The following is a 19,455-nucleotide window of genomic DNA, read 5'->3' on the forward strand; positions in this document are numbered from 1 at the left end:
TGCTGTGCAGCATGGGAGAGCTAGCCTCACCCTCTGACCACAGAAAAACCTCTTTTTTGAGGGTTATTGTTGAGTTGTCCTTCCCTTTATCAGCATCTCCAAGCCTTGTTTGGGGGGGTGGGGGGGTGTCACTTGGCATGTGGTGCGGTTGGGTACCAGCAGCATTTGTGATCTGCCAAGCTTATGGTGACAGAGGCAAGACTGATGTTGTGGTGTGTTTCCCCACCACCACATGCATGGGCATCCACCGTGGTGCTCTGTGTGGTTCTCCAGTCCAGTGGTGGCAAAGCGAGCAGATGGGGTGTCGCACAGGGTCTGGGGGCACCTTGCGCAGGGGCTCCACACCCGTGGGGCATGAGCATGGTCCCAGCCTGCTCCCACTCTCTCCCTCTTTCCCTGGCAGATCCATTCAGACTCGGATGAGGGGGACGGCTCCATCAAGTACACCATCTCCGGGGAGGGCGCCGGGACCATCTTCCTCATCGATGAGATCACAGGAGATATCCATGCCACTGAGCGCCTGGACCGGGAGCAGAAAACCTTCTACACACTGCGGGCTCAGGCCCGTGATCGACAGACAGACCAGTTGCTGGAGCCAGAGTCCGAGTTCATCATCAAGGTGCAGGACATTAACGACAGCGAGCCACGCTTCCTGGAGGGGCCCTACATCGGCAGTGTGGCTGAGCTGTCCCCTGTTGGTAGGTCTCCTGGGCAGCAGGGGGGAGGGAAACTTGTGCCTCCCCTGTCAAGCCTTGAGCCTGCTGTACCCCACAAAACAGGCTGCAAATAGCATGGATTCCAGCAGGAACCAGAGCCGAGGAGCCAAGAGGGACAAATAAATAACGTAGCTTAAGGAAAACAAGTGAATAAATCCTTTGAGCTGATTGCCAGCCTGTGGCTGTGCGCTCAGTCTCAGCCCTAAGCTGTGCCCTGGAGATGGATCAGGGAGGTGACGGCTGCCCACTGTGCCTTTGCCCTGCCTTTGCTCAGCCCCTGGCTCCTGGATGCTGTGGACAGGGGATGGGATTGAGGCCTTGCATGCCAAGGGGCCAACAGCTACCTGTGGTTTGGATTAACCTGGGTGTCTTCTCTCCTGCTCTGCCTGCCTGTGCCCTAGCCCCTCCTCCTGCACAGTGCAGCTTTGCTGCACACCCAGAGCCCCATGGCTGCCTGGCTCTTCCCTTGAGCATCCCTGTGCAGTGCTGCTGAGCCCTCTTGACTGATTTCTGGCTTTCCTCCAAGAGGCCAGGCATTGCTGAGATCAGGGAATTCATGCCTGATGTGATAGAAGAGTGACTTCCTCTGTGCTACCACTAGCCTGCCCTTCCCCCTGCTGCCAGGTATCTTTAAGCCTGCTGATCGTCAGCCTGGATGGCGTGCGGAGCAGTAGGAGGCTGGGACAGATGCTGTGAGGCTGCATGAGTCCATCCCCTAGCGGCGGTGGTAGGGGCAGTGAGCTTTGCACTCTCCTGAGCATTGAGAGAGATACAGGAAGGCTATGCTGCACCACTGCCCTTAGCCCCTGTGCTGGCCCACCAGTGGGTCTCCAGACTGCTGAGAACTGCTGGGGGAGGGGGGACACTGCCCAGCCCCAGGATATCACTCTGTTCTCTGCCCTCATCAGGTTGTTATCCCCAATCGATGAACCAAAATGCATAGCAGACGGTGTGTGCAGGCATGCGCTTCAGCAGGGAACTATAAATCACTGTTCTCTGAAGGCTGTGTCAAGGTAAAAGGCAGCCTGCAAAAGACTGACTGGCATCAAAGATAAGGCAGGTTGCCCAGCATTGCGAGCAAGGGATGGACAGGAGAATGATGGTGGTGGGAAGGCAGCACGCAGCAGAGAGGAGAGCCCCTGGGGAGCAGAGCTGAGCTGCACAGGGGGCTGGGCAGGTTGTGTGAGTTGCTGGGTGCTACTGTGTGCATGCAGGAAGACCTGGCCAAGGGGGTGTCCTGGAAGCTGAGCTCAGGGGATGCTGCTTGGGTCAGCACTGCCTCAGGACAGAGCTCTGGCTCTCCACAGTTAATGTACAGTATATTGTGAGGCTGGTGCATGGCCTCCAGCAGCTACAGAAGTGCAGGAATTACCCGCACCAGGAGCCGCTGTTGCCTGGGTTGCTGTTGGTGGATGGGAGAGCATATTCTCATGAGGCATCCCAAGCTCTCCATCCTCTTTCATTTACCTTCACAAATCCTCTCCTGAGTCAGATGGTGACCCCTTGAACTATAGCCATGTGCTCCTGGAGAAATGAAAGACAGCATGTGGGCAGCAAAGCAGGAAGCATCCTGTTCCCAAAGGGAAGAAAGAAATTAATCTATTTTGCTTGAACAACTTTTAAAAAGGAAGGAATTCTCGACTCTGAGTATTAGACAAGGATCCCAATTCTTTTAAAATCACTAACAATTATGGAGCTGCCTGATCACAGACTGATGTGAACAAGACATATCAAAGGAGACAGTTTCTATGCGAAATTGGAGATCAGAGCGAGAAAGAAACACGGTTTCACAACATGAAAGGAGGCAATTCCTGCAAATTAAAATACTCAGAAGTTAAAAGTAAAAAGAAGTGCTATGAACGGCGTGGGATGTGCTTCCAAGCTTCATGCTCAGAGAGGGAAGCTGGAGCCAAGAGCCTGCTTACCAGGCTGCTGTCTCTCTGCCTGTGACAACCTTGGAGCTTTTTGTAGCTTGGCCAAACTGGGGAGTGTAAGGGCTGCTCTGCAGCAGCCTAGCCCTGGAGATGGCCCAGCTAACAGGGCAGGAGAGCTTCACACAGCATCTTTAAATGGTGCTGCTGCACAGTCTGCGGTGCGAATGCAGAGCTGCAGCTGCTGCTACAAGTCCCCAGCTTCCTCCTGTTTTTCCTGCAGCTTATCAGTGCTTTGCAAAGGAACAGGTGGCACAACGGATGGGACAGGCATGTTCTGTGAATGTTCAGAGGCTGCTGTGCTGCCCTGCAGTGGCCCTGATGTATGAGGTACAGGACACAGTGGGAGATGGGGCTGGTCATGGACCTGGGTATTTGAATTTCAGGAAGGTGTGCAGATGCAAAACATGGGATGATGCCTAGGGCTGGGGAGGTAAAGTTGCCTCCTTGCCGCAGTGGGAGTACTCCTTTTGTGGTATCAAGGCTTGCTGCAGCTGTGATCATGGCTTTTTTTATAGTTGGTATTGGTAGTAACATTTGCTATCCCTGACCTGGACAGATAATCTCCACTACACCCGAAGGGTATTTTAATGAGAGTGAATGGGGAGCATGCCTTTACTGCCTTTCTGGATGTGGATGAATGCAGTCTCCTGCAGTGGTAGAGCAGCGCCAGGAAGTCTGGGTAGCTTGAGGACAGCTTGGGTTGACTTATATCAAGGTCAAAGCTTGGGGACCTGCTGGCAAGCATGTCTGGCCTCTGCTCCGTTTCCCCAGATCACCAGTGCCCCTGGTTCAGCTATGCTTTCTGCTGGGATGGCACCAACCCAGGAAGCAGACCTATGCTTCAGCTCAGAGGTTTGTAGGGAGCTGCTGTTCATTCCTCATCTCTGCTGCTCTGCCCAACCTGAAAAGTGAAGGGTGTGACCCCCTTCTTTGTGTCATGCTCCTGTCTTCCAGACCTCACTGGAGCTTGTGCCCAAGGGGGCGCCAGGGGGTGCCCAAGTGGGCAGTTCTGCTCTCACTGGAGGCAGCAATCAACCGCAGCTTCCCACTCCTTGCCGGAAGCACAGTCCCAGCTCTCAGAGGTGGGTACCTTCCTGGAGCATAAAGAGGAGTAAAACAAATACGGTCAGATCCGCTCTGTGACAGCAGGAACAGATCAAAGGACATCATTTGCATAATGAAGGAGTACTAATTGGGAGGGAAAGTCATTTGATTTCCCACTGCCTAAGAGGGAATAATAAATAATGAGAGAATTGCACAAACTCTCGAACTGTAGCTGGGAGTGCTTTGCAAGACATCTGTCCTGTGCTCTGCACTGGGACCAGGGCAGCATAATTTGGTCTCCTCCATAAACTCATCGATTCGCTGTGAACTTCTGCTTGAGACTATAAGACTCAAGGTGGAACGAAGGCCTCTTTGTTCCAGGATCTTATCTTGACAGTGGCCAAAAGTGGATGCTTATGGGAAAGCATTGCTGTCATGGATCAAAAAATGGCAGATCTAAGTTGGGTAGGATGGTAAGACAAGAGTTTAGGATGTGTAAGGGCAGACGTGGTATTTGGAGCTAACCCCAGCCCATGGAGCCAGGCTGAGCCTATGCTATGCTCCTGGAAAAGGAGGTGGTGTTTCTGCACACACAGCACAGACCTGAGGCTGGCATGGAGCTCCTGCACTTGGAGGAAGCACATGCAAAATGGAAACAGACCCAACAGTCTTACTTAGGCTCCCTTGACATGGCAGGACCAGCTGCATGAGCAGCTTTAAATGACTTATCTCCAGAAACTTCACTGCTCTGGGGTTACTGGGTGTCAGAAGAGAGTATGCATCTGTTCTGCAGGTGGCAGGACTCTGCCCCTTCCCTCAGAGGCTGTCACAGACACTGACCAGCACAGTGCCAGCTGAGGTGGCTGTTGGATGCTGCTGTCAGGGTGCAGAGGATGCAGTCTGAGCTGGTGCTGTAGGAGGCTGTTCAGGGAGGGGAGAGGGCTCTGCCTGTCAGGCTGTGGGCTCTCCCCATGCAGTCCCCAAGGGAGCAGAGCCCTGTCCTGCCTCTGGGCTGACAGCAGTGGCTGGAGGCGATGCACTGGGTCCACCTGGGCAGAGGAAGGCAGGGGCTCATAGTGCTGCCTGTGAGCATTTCTGCTAACTCCCCCTGTGTTCACCACTTGGTTGGTTTGGGCAGCTGCCACGTGTACATTGGAATTGGCCAACTACAGTCCAGCTTTGGGATGGGACCTGAGCTGCAAATCCTGTTGCAGTCCCATTGCTGTCCTGTCACCGCAAGAAGAAACCATGGGCTGAGAGCTTGCAGGCTGCTGTGTCTGATACCTGAGGCTCAGCCTCTCCTTGGACACCCTAATGCTGATCACTCTAAAGGCCTGAGTTGAGCAGAATCTGGTCTTGAAGGAGAAGACCTGCAGCTACAGAGGACATAAAATGGACCCAGCCAACTGCCTGGGAATTGCAGGAGCTCCACCTTGTAACAGAATATGCTAAAATTAGCTGAGTTCTGGACTCCCTGAGCTCCCTGGAGCGTGCTTAACAACTGTCTGGTGTGCACAGGCATGAGCCCAAATCCAGAACACACTGCCTCCTGCAAGACATCCCTGCTGCTTGTACAGGGTGGGTGTTGTAGCCCAGAGCTCACTTTTGGGCTGTCTGGGGAGCATGCAGAGTCTGTAGGAGATGACGTGCTAGGAAATGTGCATCCTTTCATTGGAACAGAATTCCTCCCTTGGTGCATTTTGCTCTCCTTATTTCTCTGGGTAGCACCAAGATTAGAGATGATTTGGCTGTGCAGACAGAAACTTGGGGTCAAGCCCTGGCTCCAGCACAAAGCTGGCTGAATGCAAAACTGATTATTGTGAAGAGAAATTGCTTAATCTCCACACTGGAAGCAGAAGAAAATACTTTGTTTAACATGCAGCCAGAACACTTGCAGGCAGTCTGATGGGTTTTTCTTAACAGAATGTGCTCAAAACACTTGTGTGCATCTGGCAGTGGCTGGGGCCTCAAGTGGGTACGAGCTGGGGGTAGTGGGGTAGTGCCCTGCCTGCTGGTCCTTGGTGAGAACACCCCTTTCCCTTCAGCACTTCACTCCAGTCATGGTGCAAGCTCTGAGCCCTCTGATCTGCACCGCTGAGCACCTGCTATACCCTCTCCTCCAGTCAGTATGGGCTGAGCCCCTCAGGGAGACTGTGCCCCAAGAATTTGATGTGTTGGTTTACTTCCCATGACACCATGCTTACGGCTGGGTGCCTTGTCCCACAGGTTTCTCAGGCCAGAGACACCCCAAAGGCTGTTTCCTTTGTTGTATGTTTGAGTAACTGTGCCACAGCCAGGGTTTGTCCTGAGGGATGAGGGCTCTGCAGCAAATTCCCCCAGGCCAGGCTTGGCTTTCTACCAATCAGGGCATTCCTGAGTCTGCCAGATGCTCATTTCTGCTCCAGTAGTTTTTAAACTCTGGTTTATTTTCTTCCATGATGTTCTCCTGGCTTGCTTCTGGGTTGCACCATCCACTGCATGTTCTGGGACAAGGTGAAAGCTGTAAATTGTACAGTTTATAGAATTGGAGTTGCTCCTTTTAGAGCATCCAGGGCCCTCAGATGGGAGTGCTGCCCTCTGGCATCAGTCCCTGGGTATGTGGGGCACCATGCAGCGCTCAGAGCTGTGGAGCCCAGCGTGCCCAAGCCAGAGCACTGAGCTGCTGCTTGCCAGGACAGCCCTGAGCACTGCCCTTCCTGGCCTGGGCTGGCTGTGGTCCTGGGTGGGTTTCCAGGTGGATGTGGGAAGGGGACTGGCCCCAACAGGCCTGTGGGACCGGAGGCTGGAGTGACCGTGTGCTGTGCCATGGGGACGTCTGTCCCTACGCCACTGTAGGCGGCTCTCGGAAGTGAGGGTCTTGGCCCCTTGCTGGGGGAATGCAGCTTGGTCTGCTGTGCCAGACTGCATCGTTGCAACAGGAGAGCAGGAGACAGATGCTATACAGATCATTAATTTTTATGTAAAATTGTTGGTTTCCTCTGGTTCCATGGGATGAGAGGGTCAGGAGAGGAACTGAGGTCTTTATCTCATCTTACGTGTTTAATTAGTTCTCTGGATATGAGTTCAGGATTCATGCTTATGGGACGTGGGTTATGCAGTACTTGATGGATGTTTCGATTTTTTCTGTTGCCTCTTTTATGGCTAAGGCACATGCCATAAAACTAAATACGTTGTACACTCTGTACCTGCTGTAGGCAGTGCTGTGCTTGGAGAGCAGGGATGGGAACCAGTGTCCACTTTGGGTCGCTCCCTCAGGAGGGAGTGGTCAGGCCTTAGTGGTTAAACTGGAGCTTCAGACCTTTGATCTTCAGCTCAGAAGAGAAGGGGAAGGAAAGGAGTGGAAAAAAGGGGGTGGTAGTGGTGGTAAGAGAGGGTGCTGGAAAGTCACGTTCTTAGATTCCTGATATCCTGTGAGTGACCTTGAGCAGGCTCCAGTGCTTGGGAGCACCCAGCAGTGAGAGATGCTCCCCTGAGCCAGGAGCCTTCTGTGCTGGTGCTGGAGAATAGAGAGCAGCCCATCTGCCTGTCATCTTCATGTCCTGGCTTAAAACACAGAAATGAAACCCACCTCTGGGTGGGCATGGACGCACCACAGATTCATTGAAGGCATCAAAGCATAAATAAGTCAACTCAAAGCAGCTTGTTGCTGAAGACTGATTAAGGGGGTTCTCGTGTTATCAGCAGAGTTTCAGCTCTGAGAAGATGGCCAGAGAGGATGAAAAGCAGCAATGATAACTGATTATTTTCTTCAGTAAAGCCCTTTCCAGGATATCAGAAGTGAATTATACTGGGGGGATCATGTGCATCCCTGCTGCTTGTGGCAGCTCTTTCCTTTGAGCAGCTCAGGGCTCTTCTCCCCATCCTGCCTCTCAACCCACCAGAGAGGTGACTGGTGCCAGTGCTTGTATTCCTGGGCAGGGATATGCTCAGTCTGCTGGTACTGGAGGTGGAACATGAGTAGCCTGTCCCTCAGATCTTTGGTCACATCATCTCCTTTCTCAGGGATGTCTGTAGATAAGATTAAGCTTCTCCTTGTTCCTCCCTTTTGTTGCCTCTGAAGACATTAGCTCCTTTGCTTCTGACCCAATTCTCAGGTCCTGGTTCCTACTTTTGTCAAATAGAACATGTCAAAATAAAGCCATCACAGGGGCAGTTGGAGGGAAGTACCCAGTTTAATGAAGCAGGGTTGAAAAATCAGTAACTTAATTGCAGACATTTGAAGGGCTTTTATTCAATTTATGGTCCTTCTGCCCTTCTACATGTAGAGCATGAGGATGTGGTGCAGTGTCTGGTTCTGGTTCAGCAGACCCTCATGGGTCTGTCTGGTGCAGAGATGTGGCACTGCAGTGGGGACCAGGGCCTGGCCAGAAAGTTCCTCTGTGGGCTGGAGGTGACCGTGTTGCTCAGTACTGACAGAAAAGGGGAAGCTGTGGTGGTAACTTCTCATACCCAGCTCTTTCCCAAATGGCCCAGCAGAGATGTCTTCTGGGTATGCCAGGTGTTCAGATCAGTGATCTGGAGAGCACATCCTGCCCAGACAGCAGCCCTGAGGTGGTCCATGGTCCAGTCCCTCCTGCTTCTCTGCAGGACAAAAGGGTCCTTTCTAGAAGGGTCCAGATTTCTGGATGTCAGTCCTTTGGGAGGGAGGTGGTGTTGCCTTTGCACACAGCTGTTCTGCTTGCTTTCATCAGAATGTGTGAGTGGTCAGTGTTGGCCCCCACTCTTCTATCCTGCCAGCTCCCTGGCCCCAAGGTTTGTGCTGCTCTTCTCATCTCCTCCCTGACTTTGTTTTTGTTCTTGTCCTTGCTGCAGGCACCTCTGTGATGCAGGTGATGGCATCTGATGCTGATGACCCCACATATGGGAGCAGTGCCCGGGTAGTCTACAGTGTGCTGGAGGGCGAGCAACACTTTACTGTGGACAGTAAAACAGGTGAGCAGCATCCAGCAGCACCCAGCTGAGAGCAGCGGGAGACCCTGGCCAGGTGTCCTGCATTGCACTGCGCATAGTCGTATGCCACCGGGATGAACCTCTATGAAGGCTGTTGGTGCTGGGGTACCCATGCACTGGCATTTGCACGTGTTGGAGAGGGAGAATCGCCAGCCCAGCTGGCTGCTGTCCAGCTCCATGCAGCACCCACAGCAGGCAGCACTGTGTCAGCCCAGCGTGCCCTGCCTGTGCCTGCACTGGGTACAGCTTCTCTGTGCTCAGTGCCCAGAGCAGAGTATACCTGTAGGCATGTAAAATCTGCATGAAAGGTTTAAGTACTACTGGAGGGGTCTTATCAAAGGCAGCGTTGTTATCGCCAGGGCTTTGATTAAAGGTAGCACTTTAATTTAAGGATCGGTTTATAAATGTTCTATTAATATTTAATGAAAGAACAGTGGAAGCTGATCCATTCCTTAATAACTTATAATAGAGCCTGTTGTAAAATGCATCTTTAATAAATCCCTAGCAGATGATGCTCTGACATACTGGTTAGAGTAGACCATAACCAAGAGATGTTGGGGTATATATTCTCCTTGCCTCCCAGGAGTGTGACTCTCATTACCCTTAATGGGAGCCTTGCAAGCTTGCTGAGGAGGGAATACACTCAAATGCTAATAAGAGGTATTTAAGGCACAAAGCATGCAGTAAAGTACCCACAGTTTAATGAAAAATTGTCAGAGGACAAGCAGGCTGAGTAGCTGCAGCTTTAGTTGGAAAGCTGGACAGCAAAGTCCCCCCACCCTGTTGTGGCTGAGCCCCTTGCCTGAAATGCCACATCTCTGTTGTGTTGACCTGTCTCTAGTAATAGAGATTTTCTAAGGCTATTTTTATAGGAGTCAGAGTGAAATTTGTTGAGAGACTCTGCCGTAAGGGAAGTGTAAGGAAGGTACACGTGCCTCAGCTTCTGCATGTGTGAAACCCAGTATCTCCTGAAATCCATCTGGTGTGTCTGGGCCTGATAGCCAGAGCCTGTTTGCAGCTGGAGGATTGCTCAAACCTGAGGAGTGTGTAAACATGCTCGACAGCAGGCAGGGGTCTGTGATGGCGAGTGTTATTGTCTGAGGCCAGGAAAGTGCATGAGCTAGGGCTGCACCTGCTGGTAGCCTGGGAGCTGCTGCACCTGGGCTTTCTTCTCTCACAGAACTTCTTTTTCTTTTTAATGGTGCGTATAGAACAATGGACTAGACACTGAAAACTCATGTGCATGTGGGATCCTGCTAGTCTGAGACAGTTTTATGGGAGTGGAAGCTGAGAATCAGGCTGCTAGAATGAAGAGGGACCACTGGGAGCAAAATGCACAAGCCAGGACGTGCAGAGGCTCAGATTCCTGCAACAACATTAATGCTGCTGTATTAAGGCATAAACTAAAATGTGCCCTGTGGGACTGTGGTGAGAATTAATGTCACTCCAGGAATTCAAGCTTCTTGATTCCTTGACTTTTTGTATCTTAATTCTCAAACTGGCTGTATCGTATGCTGGCTGTTTCATACGCTGTGTGGGTTGATTTACCATTCTACTTGCTTGCGACTCATAAGAGCAAAACTGCTGACAGTCTGCAGAAGCATCCTCGGCCTCTTTTGAGCAAATCTGTTTCCAGAATACCTGACCACTGAGTATGTACCGGGACTGACTCTTTCATGATGTCTAAGCCGTGAAAAGCCTCTCACAGAGGCCTTGCCTGGGTTCCAGGAATGCTCTGTGCAGCTCTGTCTGCTAGCTGCTGGGGATGTGGTTGCCGTCTGTCCTGCACTGCCTGTGGCTTCATGGCAGTACAAGCTGTCTGCCCTTCTGTCAGTGCTAGCATGCGTGGCTGCACTGCTGGAGGAAGCAGGGACAGGACTGACTGTGCTAAACCAAATGTCTCATCCTGTCTGCCTTTGGCACCAGCTAGGAGATAGAACTTCCACCTGAGCAAACCCCATCCTGTTCCTGCTCTGAACTTGAATACGTTTTAGTGCTCCACTTGGGAATCCTGGCCTAACCACTCTGGGTGGCCAGGCTTCTGCTCTAATCATAAGATTTAATTATCCATAGCAGCAGCATAACTCTCAGAGTCACCATTGTTATTAATGGCCATTAAAAAAAAAAAATAATAATGGAGTGTTACATTTCTTATACTATGTGATAATGAAGAGCAATTTGTTTCCCCCTTTTGATTTTTACCTCCTCCACCTTTTTTTGCAGGTCCATACATGTATGTGCTCCCTTGCACCCCATAAGCCTCTGATTCCTTCAAACTCAGGTTCTCTTTTCCTTCCTTATCTTTGCAACCAGTTCTTCTCATGCTGTCCTTCATAATGTAGGTGTTGCATGTTTGAGTGTGGTTTGCACACTTAGGTATGCAATACAAATTGTGTGTGGGTTGCTTAGCTTGTCTTCTGTTCCTGGACATTACTAGCTTTGGTATGTGTCTGGTATTTCAGATTTGACTGGGGTTTCGAAGGCAGGACCAAAACTGCCTGGATGCCCAGAGGAGAACATTATGTGAAGTCCTGAATTCCCTCAGTAAGCCCTGAATTCCTGTAATCTCTCGGAGTCTTTAGGAGGGAGACAAGAAACTAAACGGCCCCACTGGAATAGGGGGAACTGAGGCATGGTATGTGCTGGTGTCTGCAAAGCTTTGGGGAATGATTCTCATTCCTGCAGTGGCAGGAATGGTGAAGAAAATGGTGAAGTAATCTGATCCAGTTTTGATGGTGGCCTGCTCTGAGCCATGGTTGAAGCACAGACCTCCTGAGTCTCCTTCCACATGTGTTACTTCACAACAGATGTGTCTTTTCACTTTGTGGCAGGAGACATGCTGGTCCAGACTGCCCTCAGATGGAAGGTGCCTTGCTCAGAGGGTCTCTGAGGATGTGGACACCTGAGCTAGAAGTATTTCACACCAGAGTAAAGCCCATGATTATTAGATTCCTGTAAGGCAGTTGCCTGCTGAGTGCTTTGTCCTGCTTTGGTTTTATCACCCAAATAGTGCTGGCTATTGAGCAGATTTGGTGGTATTTTGTGTGCTGTTGTAAGTGTCCCCTTGCTGGCTAATTACACTGATTAATTTGGATCATGCTAGAAAGCCACATGTGCCTTGTACCCGAGGGTGTGCCACTACATGTCTGTATTATTCAACTATAATAGATGCTGACAAGAACTAGGGAGACGAGTCTGAGATGGAGGTTGTCCTTGCTTTGTTGGCAGTGTCTTGGAAGGAAGATGTTTGGCAGTTCTTCTGTCTGGAAAGAGGGTGAATCTCCAGTTTCTTGGTCCTTGTCTCTTCTGTCTCTGCTTTGAAAAAGGGGGTCTGCCACCATCTCTTACTGTTTCTTTTGTAGTGTCCCTAGGGGGTCATGGCTTATCTGCCTGTAGGAGATGAGACCATGTGAGTTTGATGCTCGTAGGTATTTGTGCCAGCATTCATAGTGCCATATGCAAGGAGTTGGTGTGGAGTAGGTTTGGAGACCCTGATTTGCCAAGGCCGTTAGCATGCGGTAAGTGGCACCACAGCACAGAAGATAAAAACAGCCTGATAGGCTAGTAGTAGCCTGGTGTGGCCCATGTGACGTTAGGGGGAACAGCTTTCTCAGTGACAATCCTGCTGGGGTTCACGGAGGCCTGAAGCAAGGGGAATTCAGCTACATCATTCCCCCACTTTTCCAGGATAGGCTGGACGAGCAGTGCATGTCTTGGCAGGAGGTGCTTTCTGCTGACAGTCTGCACTTCTGGCAAAAACAAGGATTTTGTCTGCCTTGTGCCACTAGAAGGACCAGTGCCGGTTGGGACCATTTGCTGTGCTCTGCACATGCCAAATGGCCCAGACTTGCTCCCTGCTGGGACAGGCGACCTTGGCAGTGTACTGGGAAGTGCCTGAGCACTACTCCCATCTTGCATGGGGTATTATGAGCTATATCATTATGAGCAGCTCGCTTAAGTCATTACAGCCTTGGTGAATACATGAGCTTTTTCCCTCTCATCCCAATTCATCACTATTGTGCTGACATGAATCATTTTCATTATAAAATGCTTCAGACCCTGTTAATTAACAGAATTGCTTAAATTTCAATGAGATGGTGCTTGCCCAGAAATAACGGCTTTATATTCCTAGCAGAGCGACAGGAGAAGCCTATAAACATGACCAGCTGAGGCCAGTCCCATGCAGCCCCTGGGCAATGGGCACCTCTGTAGGGCCAGCCCTGCTGCTTGCAGACTGCAGGTTGCCGTTCTGCCAGGATGCCTGCCTGGAGGTGCGTTCACCCCTTTGGGTGAGGCAGGGTGGGACTCCTGGCCAAATGGCTGCATCTCAGCAGACCCAGGAGGAAATGGGCAACCAGTATAGACCATTGGCACATCACAAGGCAAACACCCGCTACACCCCTGCAGAGGGGCTGGGATGTTCCCTAGCAGGAGCTGGACAGTGCCCTGAGCTGCCTCTGATGGGTGTGCTGATGAGGAGCGTGGACCTCGTTTAAAGAGCAATAGAAGGGCTGAGGATTACCCCAGGGTGTGAACCAGCAGTTGCTGGAAGTACCTACCCAAGAGGTGGTGGGTGAGGCAGAGCCTTCCATTGATTCATGGGGCTCAAGGCAGTGACAGTCCAGGCAGTTACAGAACTGATGTGACAGAGGGACTGGAGGACGCTGGGTGAAATTTTGCCTGTCCATAAGAGCCAGGGAGCTGCAAGGATCCAAAGCAGTGGTGATGTCTTTATAATAAATCCTAACAATGGTAATTGTTGGAATAATTGCTAGTTTCAGAAAGCAAGGAGAGATAAATGTCTACAGAACAGTGTTGCCAGCTACTGCTGCACCTGTAATGTCATGCAGAGGAGGAAAAAGATATTTTCTTTCTTCCAGCTCAGTACTGTTTGACTACCTTTGGGCCACAGCACCAGTGGCTCCTTGGTGTGACCTATCCGTCTGCAGCCTTTGTCAGGAGGTTGAGTTCATCCTGGACACGTGAACAGGGAAGCTGTGAAAGCCTGCTGATGCATGTGTGATGCAAAGTGGGCTGATGCATGGAAGTCTCAGGGTATGTCCCTGAGGCCTCATCTTGCCTCCTTGCAGCTTGCTGTGTGGGAGCTGTGTGATGGCACCCAACACGCCCCTCCACCCTGCACAGGTTGTGCTGAAGGCTGCCCAGAGAGTCTTTGGTGAGGCAAGTGGCTTGGGCAGCTGCCGTGCACTGCCATCGCTCGCTTTGTAGCATGAGGCAAATGTCTTGCAAGTCCCATGAGGATTTGGGTGAACCTCTGCTGTCCTTATGGCACAGGCGGAGTTCCTCAATCCCACCAGGATGCACCCCATCACTGGAGGCTACATAGGACACAGCTGGGCATCCCCATCCCACATCATCCCTGATGCCAGGCAGGGTTGTTGGTGAAACAAAGCAAAGGAGGATTTTGCAGGGCTCATAATAAGAGGAGGTAAAGCTAATAGTTAAATGGGAAAGCCTGGAAGAGAGCAATTACAAAAACCTAAAGCAGTGTCTAAATCTGGGGGAATGTTACGAAACTGAGCTGGAGGGGATTTTAGGCTGATCTCTGGCTGTTATGGGCTGTTGCTGGGGTAGTTGGACTGGAATGTGTACATGAATACAAGGTTATTAGCAGCATGTCCCATGTGTGCCCCTGGTGCCACCCAAGGGCAGTCACTTTTTTCTTTCATTCTTCTTGTTTCTTCTGTGCTTTGTTTCCATGTAAATGAAACATTGTGGCTGACAAAAGAAGTTGTCTTCTGCCATTCTAAGTATTCTCTGGGTTTCACTACTCCTTCCTTCCTGTTTTACATTCCTGTATATTTTGATCTGGTCACTTCTCCAAGCCCAGATGAATGATGACCTATAAAGACTTTTTTAGATTTCATTTCATAAAAAACACTAACATACCATATATATATTTTTTTTTGCTTTAAGGTCTCTAGTATGATCTTGGCCTCTGGTACATAGGGCATGTAACAGTAGCATCTTCAGCCTCTTTAACTTAGAGGGACACTTCAAAATGAGGGGTTTTGTGCAGCCATACTCTTGGAAATACCCTGACCCTGATTCTCCAGCTATCCTATTCTTCGTTCAGGTGTCGTCCAGGCATGCATGGGCAACTGGGCACACATGAAGTGGAGCCAGGTGCTGCTGTTCTGTAATGAGTCAATGACTGTGAGTGCCCTGGATGCGTGCATGCCATCAGCACGTGGCCCCTCGGGCTGTGGCAGGAGCCATCTGCTGCCCTCAGCCCGTCCTGGCAGCCACAGGACTGGTGCGTAGAGCCACTAGTATGGGGAGAGCGACTGGGGTGGAGGCTGGCCAGGCAGGCAGAGGACACGGGACCAGCTCTGCCCTCATCGCCCTTGTCCCATCCGTGCTGCTTTGCTCTGCAGCAGCTGCTCCTCCTGTGGCTCCAAGCTGTGCGCACCCTCCTGTGGCTCCTGTCTGAGCAGATAAGGATAAGTGGGCTGCCGTGGATTTGTGCCAAAGGGCTTTCATGACTCAGCTGGGGCTTCTACACAGCCGCCTTCTGCAAACCTTGCAGCTGGCCCCAGCACCTCTGGCCCCTGCCAATCCTTCACCTGCTCCTGGCCTCCCTGGGGGGAAGCAAAAACTTCCTCCAAATGGAAGTTTAACCCTGTTGGAGCTACTGACAGCCCCCAGTAACTGCAGCTAGGCAGGGACCTTGTGTGATAGGAACCTGCGAATTGGCCATTGAGACTTGTGGGGATTGGGTTGGTGGCCCATGGAGGCCAGGTGCCAGGAGGGTGGGTTCAGTTTGTTTCTGCCTGGTTGACAATTCCCTGTACTTGGTCCTCTCTCCAAAGCACATTTCTCCCCTTGGTCAATTTTTGCTTGTGTGATCTCTGTGAAGGCTGCGAAGGAGTTTGCTTGCTCCAGGGCCCAGCAGATGCTGTCTTTAGCAGCAGATGCTAAATGTGTCCTTATGGAAAATGCAGCCAGCAGCACCTAGAGCTGCCTTATAAAGAGCATCACCAGCAGTCAGGGGAGGTGTGCTTTCTTTCTACCTAGCGCTGGTGAGATTATGTGAATGCTGTGTCACCTCCAGGGCTGCCAAATACAAGAGAGATGGGGGCGTACTGGAGTAGTCCAGAAAAGAGGAATGAAAATTAGTGAAGTGTTCGATAATCTGCCACACAAACAGAGGCTGGGAAATCTAGCTGGCCCTGCTTTGACACAGGGCTTGGACTAGGTAATCCTCCAGCAACCCCTTCTCTGTGATGTGCCTGCACTCATGCTGTCCTGCCGACTTCCAGGTGTGATCCGGACAGCTGTGGCTGACCTGGACCGTGAGACGCAGGACCGGTACGAGGTGGTGATCCGTGCAACAGACATGGCTGGACAGTTGGGTGGCCTGTCCGGATCCACCACAGTCACCATCGTGGTCACTGATGTCAACGACAACCCACCACGCTTCCCTCAGAGTAAGTCCTGACAGCAGTAGGGACTGAGCACCTGATCCCAGTCCTTGTGGGTGGTGGGTGCAAGAGCTCACGGGCCCAGTCCTTGTGGGTGGTAGGACAGAAGTTCGGCTCGCGGCACGGCCTGGCGTGTGGGTGCAGGCGAGCCGGCCCTGCTGCTTGGGCTGTGTGCAGGGCAGCAGCACCAAGGCACTGTAGCGTGCAGAACCGTGTGCCTGGTTCTGAACGCACCCCTGCCTACCAGTGTGATGGAGGGGCAGCTCCCTTGGCTGAGCCTGCCCAAGGCCCCAGGAAAGATCAGGGCTGTGTGGTGGGGAGAGCAGGGATAACCCCTCCTTGACCCTCTTTGGGCAGTGCTGCAGGAGATGGTGGTGCTGGGCCACTCTGGCAGCCTGATCTATCCTGCTGCTTTCTTCCAGGGGCTTGGGCAGGGACTTGGGTATTGGCTGCTGGCCTGACCCCTCCTGGCTGCTGCCTCAGGGCTTGGCACCTTCTGCCAGAGCAGGAGGCATCGTGACACTGCCTGACACCCTGACAGCAGTGTGGTCACTAGACAGCCCTGTTATCCAAGTCATGGCCAATGGCCTGTGGCTTGTTCTTGTCTTCCCCTGGGACTCCCCAAGCGAATTGGTGATTCTGCTGCAAAGAGTGGGTTGTGCAATTTCTGCATTGCACAGCAGCCGCAGAGGGTGTGAGCACATGGCTGACAGACTAGAAAGAATGCTGCAGTTGGAGGAAGCTCAGCTCTTAGCTGCTGCTTCTGGAAATTAGAAATGGCAAAGTTTGCAAAGAATTGGAGAACACTGATTGCAGGGCAGTGCAACCAGAAAGAAACTGAGAAACCACCCTTTTCTTTACCTGGCTCTTCAAAACATTAGTGCTCTCCAGTTATCTTCCTGCAGGCCTTGTTTTTGACTGGGGTTTGTGTTTTTGTGTGGTAGGGCATTCTGGACTATAGATACTGGTAGAATTCGGGCAGCCGTTATGGCCCCAGGCAGGCATGCAGATGGGCATACCCGAGTAGAGAGGGCACAAAGGCAGGAGCTGTGACCTGGTGCCTTTCTCTCCTCCAGAGATGTATCAATTCAGCATCGTTGAAACTGCCCCTGTGGGCACCGCCATCGGGAGGGTAAAGGCAGAGGACTCTGACGTCGGGGAGAACACAGATATGACATATCAGATGAAGGATGAAGAAGGAGTGGAGATGTTCAAAGTCACCACAGACAGCAATACCCAAGAGGCTGTTATCACAGTACAGAAGGTGAGAGAGAAGGAGAGCTGGTTGGATAGAGGGAGGGCAGGGATCTCTAGGGGGACCTTTTTATTTGGGGACTCCTGCTGATGCATTTGAGTTGAAATAAATTCTCTTCTGAGTGCTGCTGTAGAAGTAGCAGTTGCGTTTTTGTGCTTGCAGATACAGGGAGAGACCTGTTCTGCCTGGATGGCAAAGCACAGACCTGTGTCTAGGAGGAAAGGCTGAAAAGGAGCAGCAGTGTACTGCCTACAGGAGCCTGGCACAGCACAGCTCCCAGGGCTGCAGTGAAGCGAGCAGTGTTTGGGTGAAGCTGTGCACAGGGCAGTGGAGACCAGTGCTTACAGCTGTTATTGATAGCACCTGTTAGGAAGAGGAATATGCCTGTTTAATTCCCATACCTGATCAACAACACTTTGAGTCTCTCTGCTTTAGCAGCAAAAACAATCAAGCAAATACTTGTTACAGGCAAGAAAAAAATTATTATTCACCAAGGCCACTGCATTCAGCTCCCTGCCTCTGTAGAAATAATCACAGGGTGATTAATGATCCAAAACCATTCACTTGCCAACATGCAGTCTGCTGTCTTCTTGATGGGTTTTGTCTGGGCACCCAGTGGGGTCCCTGGGAAGCAGGCTGGAGGTTTCCTCTTCTTCCTGCTCCCCTTGGTGTGGGTGCTGCTTGTGGGAGGGCAGAGTGTGGGTGCAAGAGCTCACGGGCCCTTTCTGGAGAGCAGACCAGCGCTGCCACAAAGTCTGCCGAGCAGAGGCCTGCGAAAGAAGGGGCAGTGACAGGGGCTCCTTGATCAGAATGTGGCTAATTCTCTCCTGTTGTCTCAGCCTCTTGACTATGAGTCAAAAAAAGTGCACACCGTCGTGGTGGAGGCCCTGAACAAGTTCGTGGACCCACGTTTTGTGGACCTGGGCACCTTCCGGGACCAAACCATCGTGCGGGTGTCTGTGCTGGATGTTGACGAGCCCCCCGAGTTCCGGCCCCCCTCCAATCTGATGGAGGTCCAGGAGGACGCACAAGTTGGCTCTGTCGTGGGGGTGGTCACTGCCCTTGACCCTGATACAGCGAACCACCCTGTCCGGTAATGCATCTGCTTAAATTTCGCATCCTCTTCCTTTCCTTTTAGCAGCAGGCATGGGGTCACCTGCAAGGGATGGTTGTGGCTGGAGGGCTCACGACCATCAATGGGGTGGAGGGGAGGCAATGGGAGAAGTGGAGGGGCAGAGCAGGTGAGGGTGATGAGCACTGTGCATGCGCAGGGCTGGCAGTGAGTGACAGTCTGCACGCAGGTACAGGCAAGCTAGAACAGCCATCTTGCAGGTGACAGACACGTCACTGGCAAGTGACAGGTTTGCAATTGTCAGGGGAGTGTCAGGGAAGGTGGCGGGGTGATGCTTGCGTGTCCTTGCTGCTGACAGTGAGGCATCTGCAGCGCTGCCTGACACTGGCCAAGCAAGCAACCAGAAATGACAGGCAGGTAGTGATGAAGAATGATAAATGAGGTGAGGCTTGGGAAGTGCGGAGCTAGAGCTTAGTTCTCTGTGTGTGTGTGTGCGCATGTGTGCATGGGGATGAAAGATCAGAGGAGTTTATATTTGGGCAGGGGACATAATCCAGGCAGCAGCTTATCTGCACAGGACATTTCCCATTTCCATTTAATTTGTGGCTAAAGAGATTGTTACCTTGTTAAATTGTTATTACCTAAGGCACAAAGCAGCCTTCTGGCTCTGCCAACTGGCCTGAGTCATGAGCAGTTGGGATGAAAAGCTAGTGTTCTGAAAACATCCTCAATATGTGGAAAATTTCCTTGAAATGTGTGTTCTCATGCCAGGTGATGGTGGGGCTGCAGGCACTTTGTGCACAGCCGCTCACTTCAAATGAGTTGCAGTGGCTTTGCATTTGAGAGCTCTGTATGGAGCCTGTCCCTGTCAGTGATAAACTGGGACATGTTGGGGCTTTGGGATAGCAAGGGAGGGCTTGGGTACTGTACCGATCCCACTGATGGCATCCCTGCATGGCTGCTTGGGGTGCTGTGTTGACTGCAGGGGAGCGTGTTAGTTCAGGGTGGGCTGGGGGGCATTTCCAGGTCTTCAAGATCA

At 51.7% G+C, this 19,455-nt stretch overlaps 1 protein-coding gene across 1 annotated transcript in view; it reads left to right on the forward strand.

Moving 5' to 3' along the window:
* Positions 1–19,455, forward strand: part of CDH22 (cadherin 22) — a gene marked incomplete at its 3' end in the record, with an annotated part of 48,364 nt that overhangs the window by 5,439 nt on the left and 23,470 nt on the right. The window contains exons 2-6 of the mRNA XM_082773446.1: positions 404–698; positions 8,507–8,626; positions 15,928–16,095; positions 17,166–17,353; positions 18,184–18,437. Of these exons, the coding sequence (XP_082629572.1) occupies positions 404–698; positions 8,507–8,626; positions 15,928–16,095; positions 17,166–17,353; positions 18,184–18,437 (1,025 nt within the window). The remainder of the gene's footprint in view (positions 1–403; positions 699–8,506; positions 8,627–15,927; positions 16,096–17,165; positions 17,354–18,183; positions 18,438–19,455) is intronic.

This window comes from Aythya marila, assembly GCF_965140915.1.
Source record: "Aythya marila genome assembly, chromosome: 16".
Classification (NCBI taxonomy): domain Eukaryota; kingdom Metazoa; phylum Chordata; class Aves; order Anseriformes; family Anatidae; genus Aythya; species Aythya marila.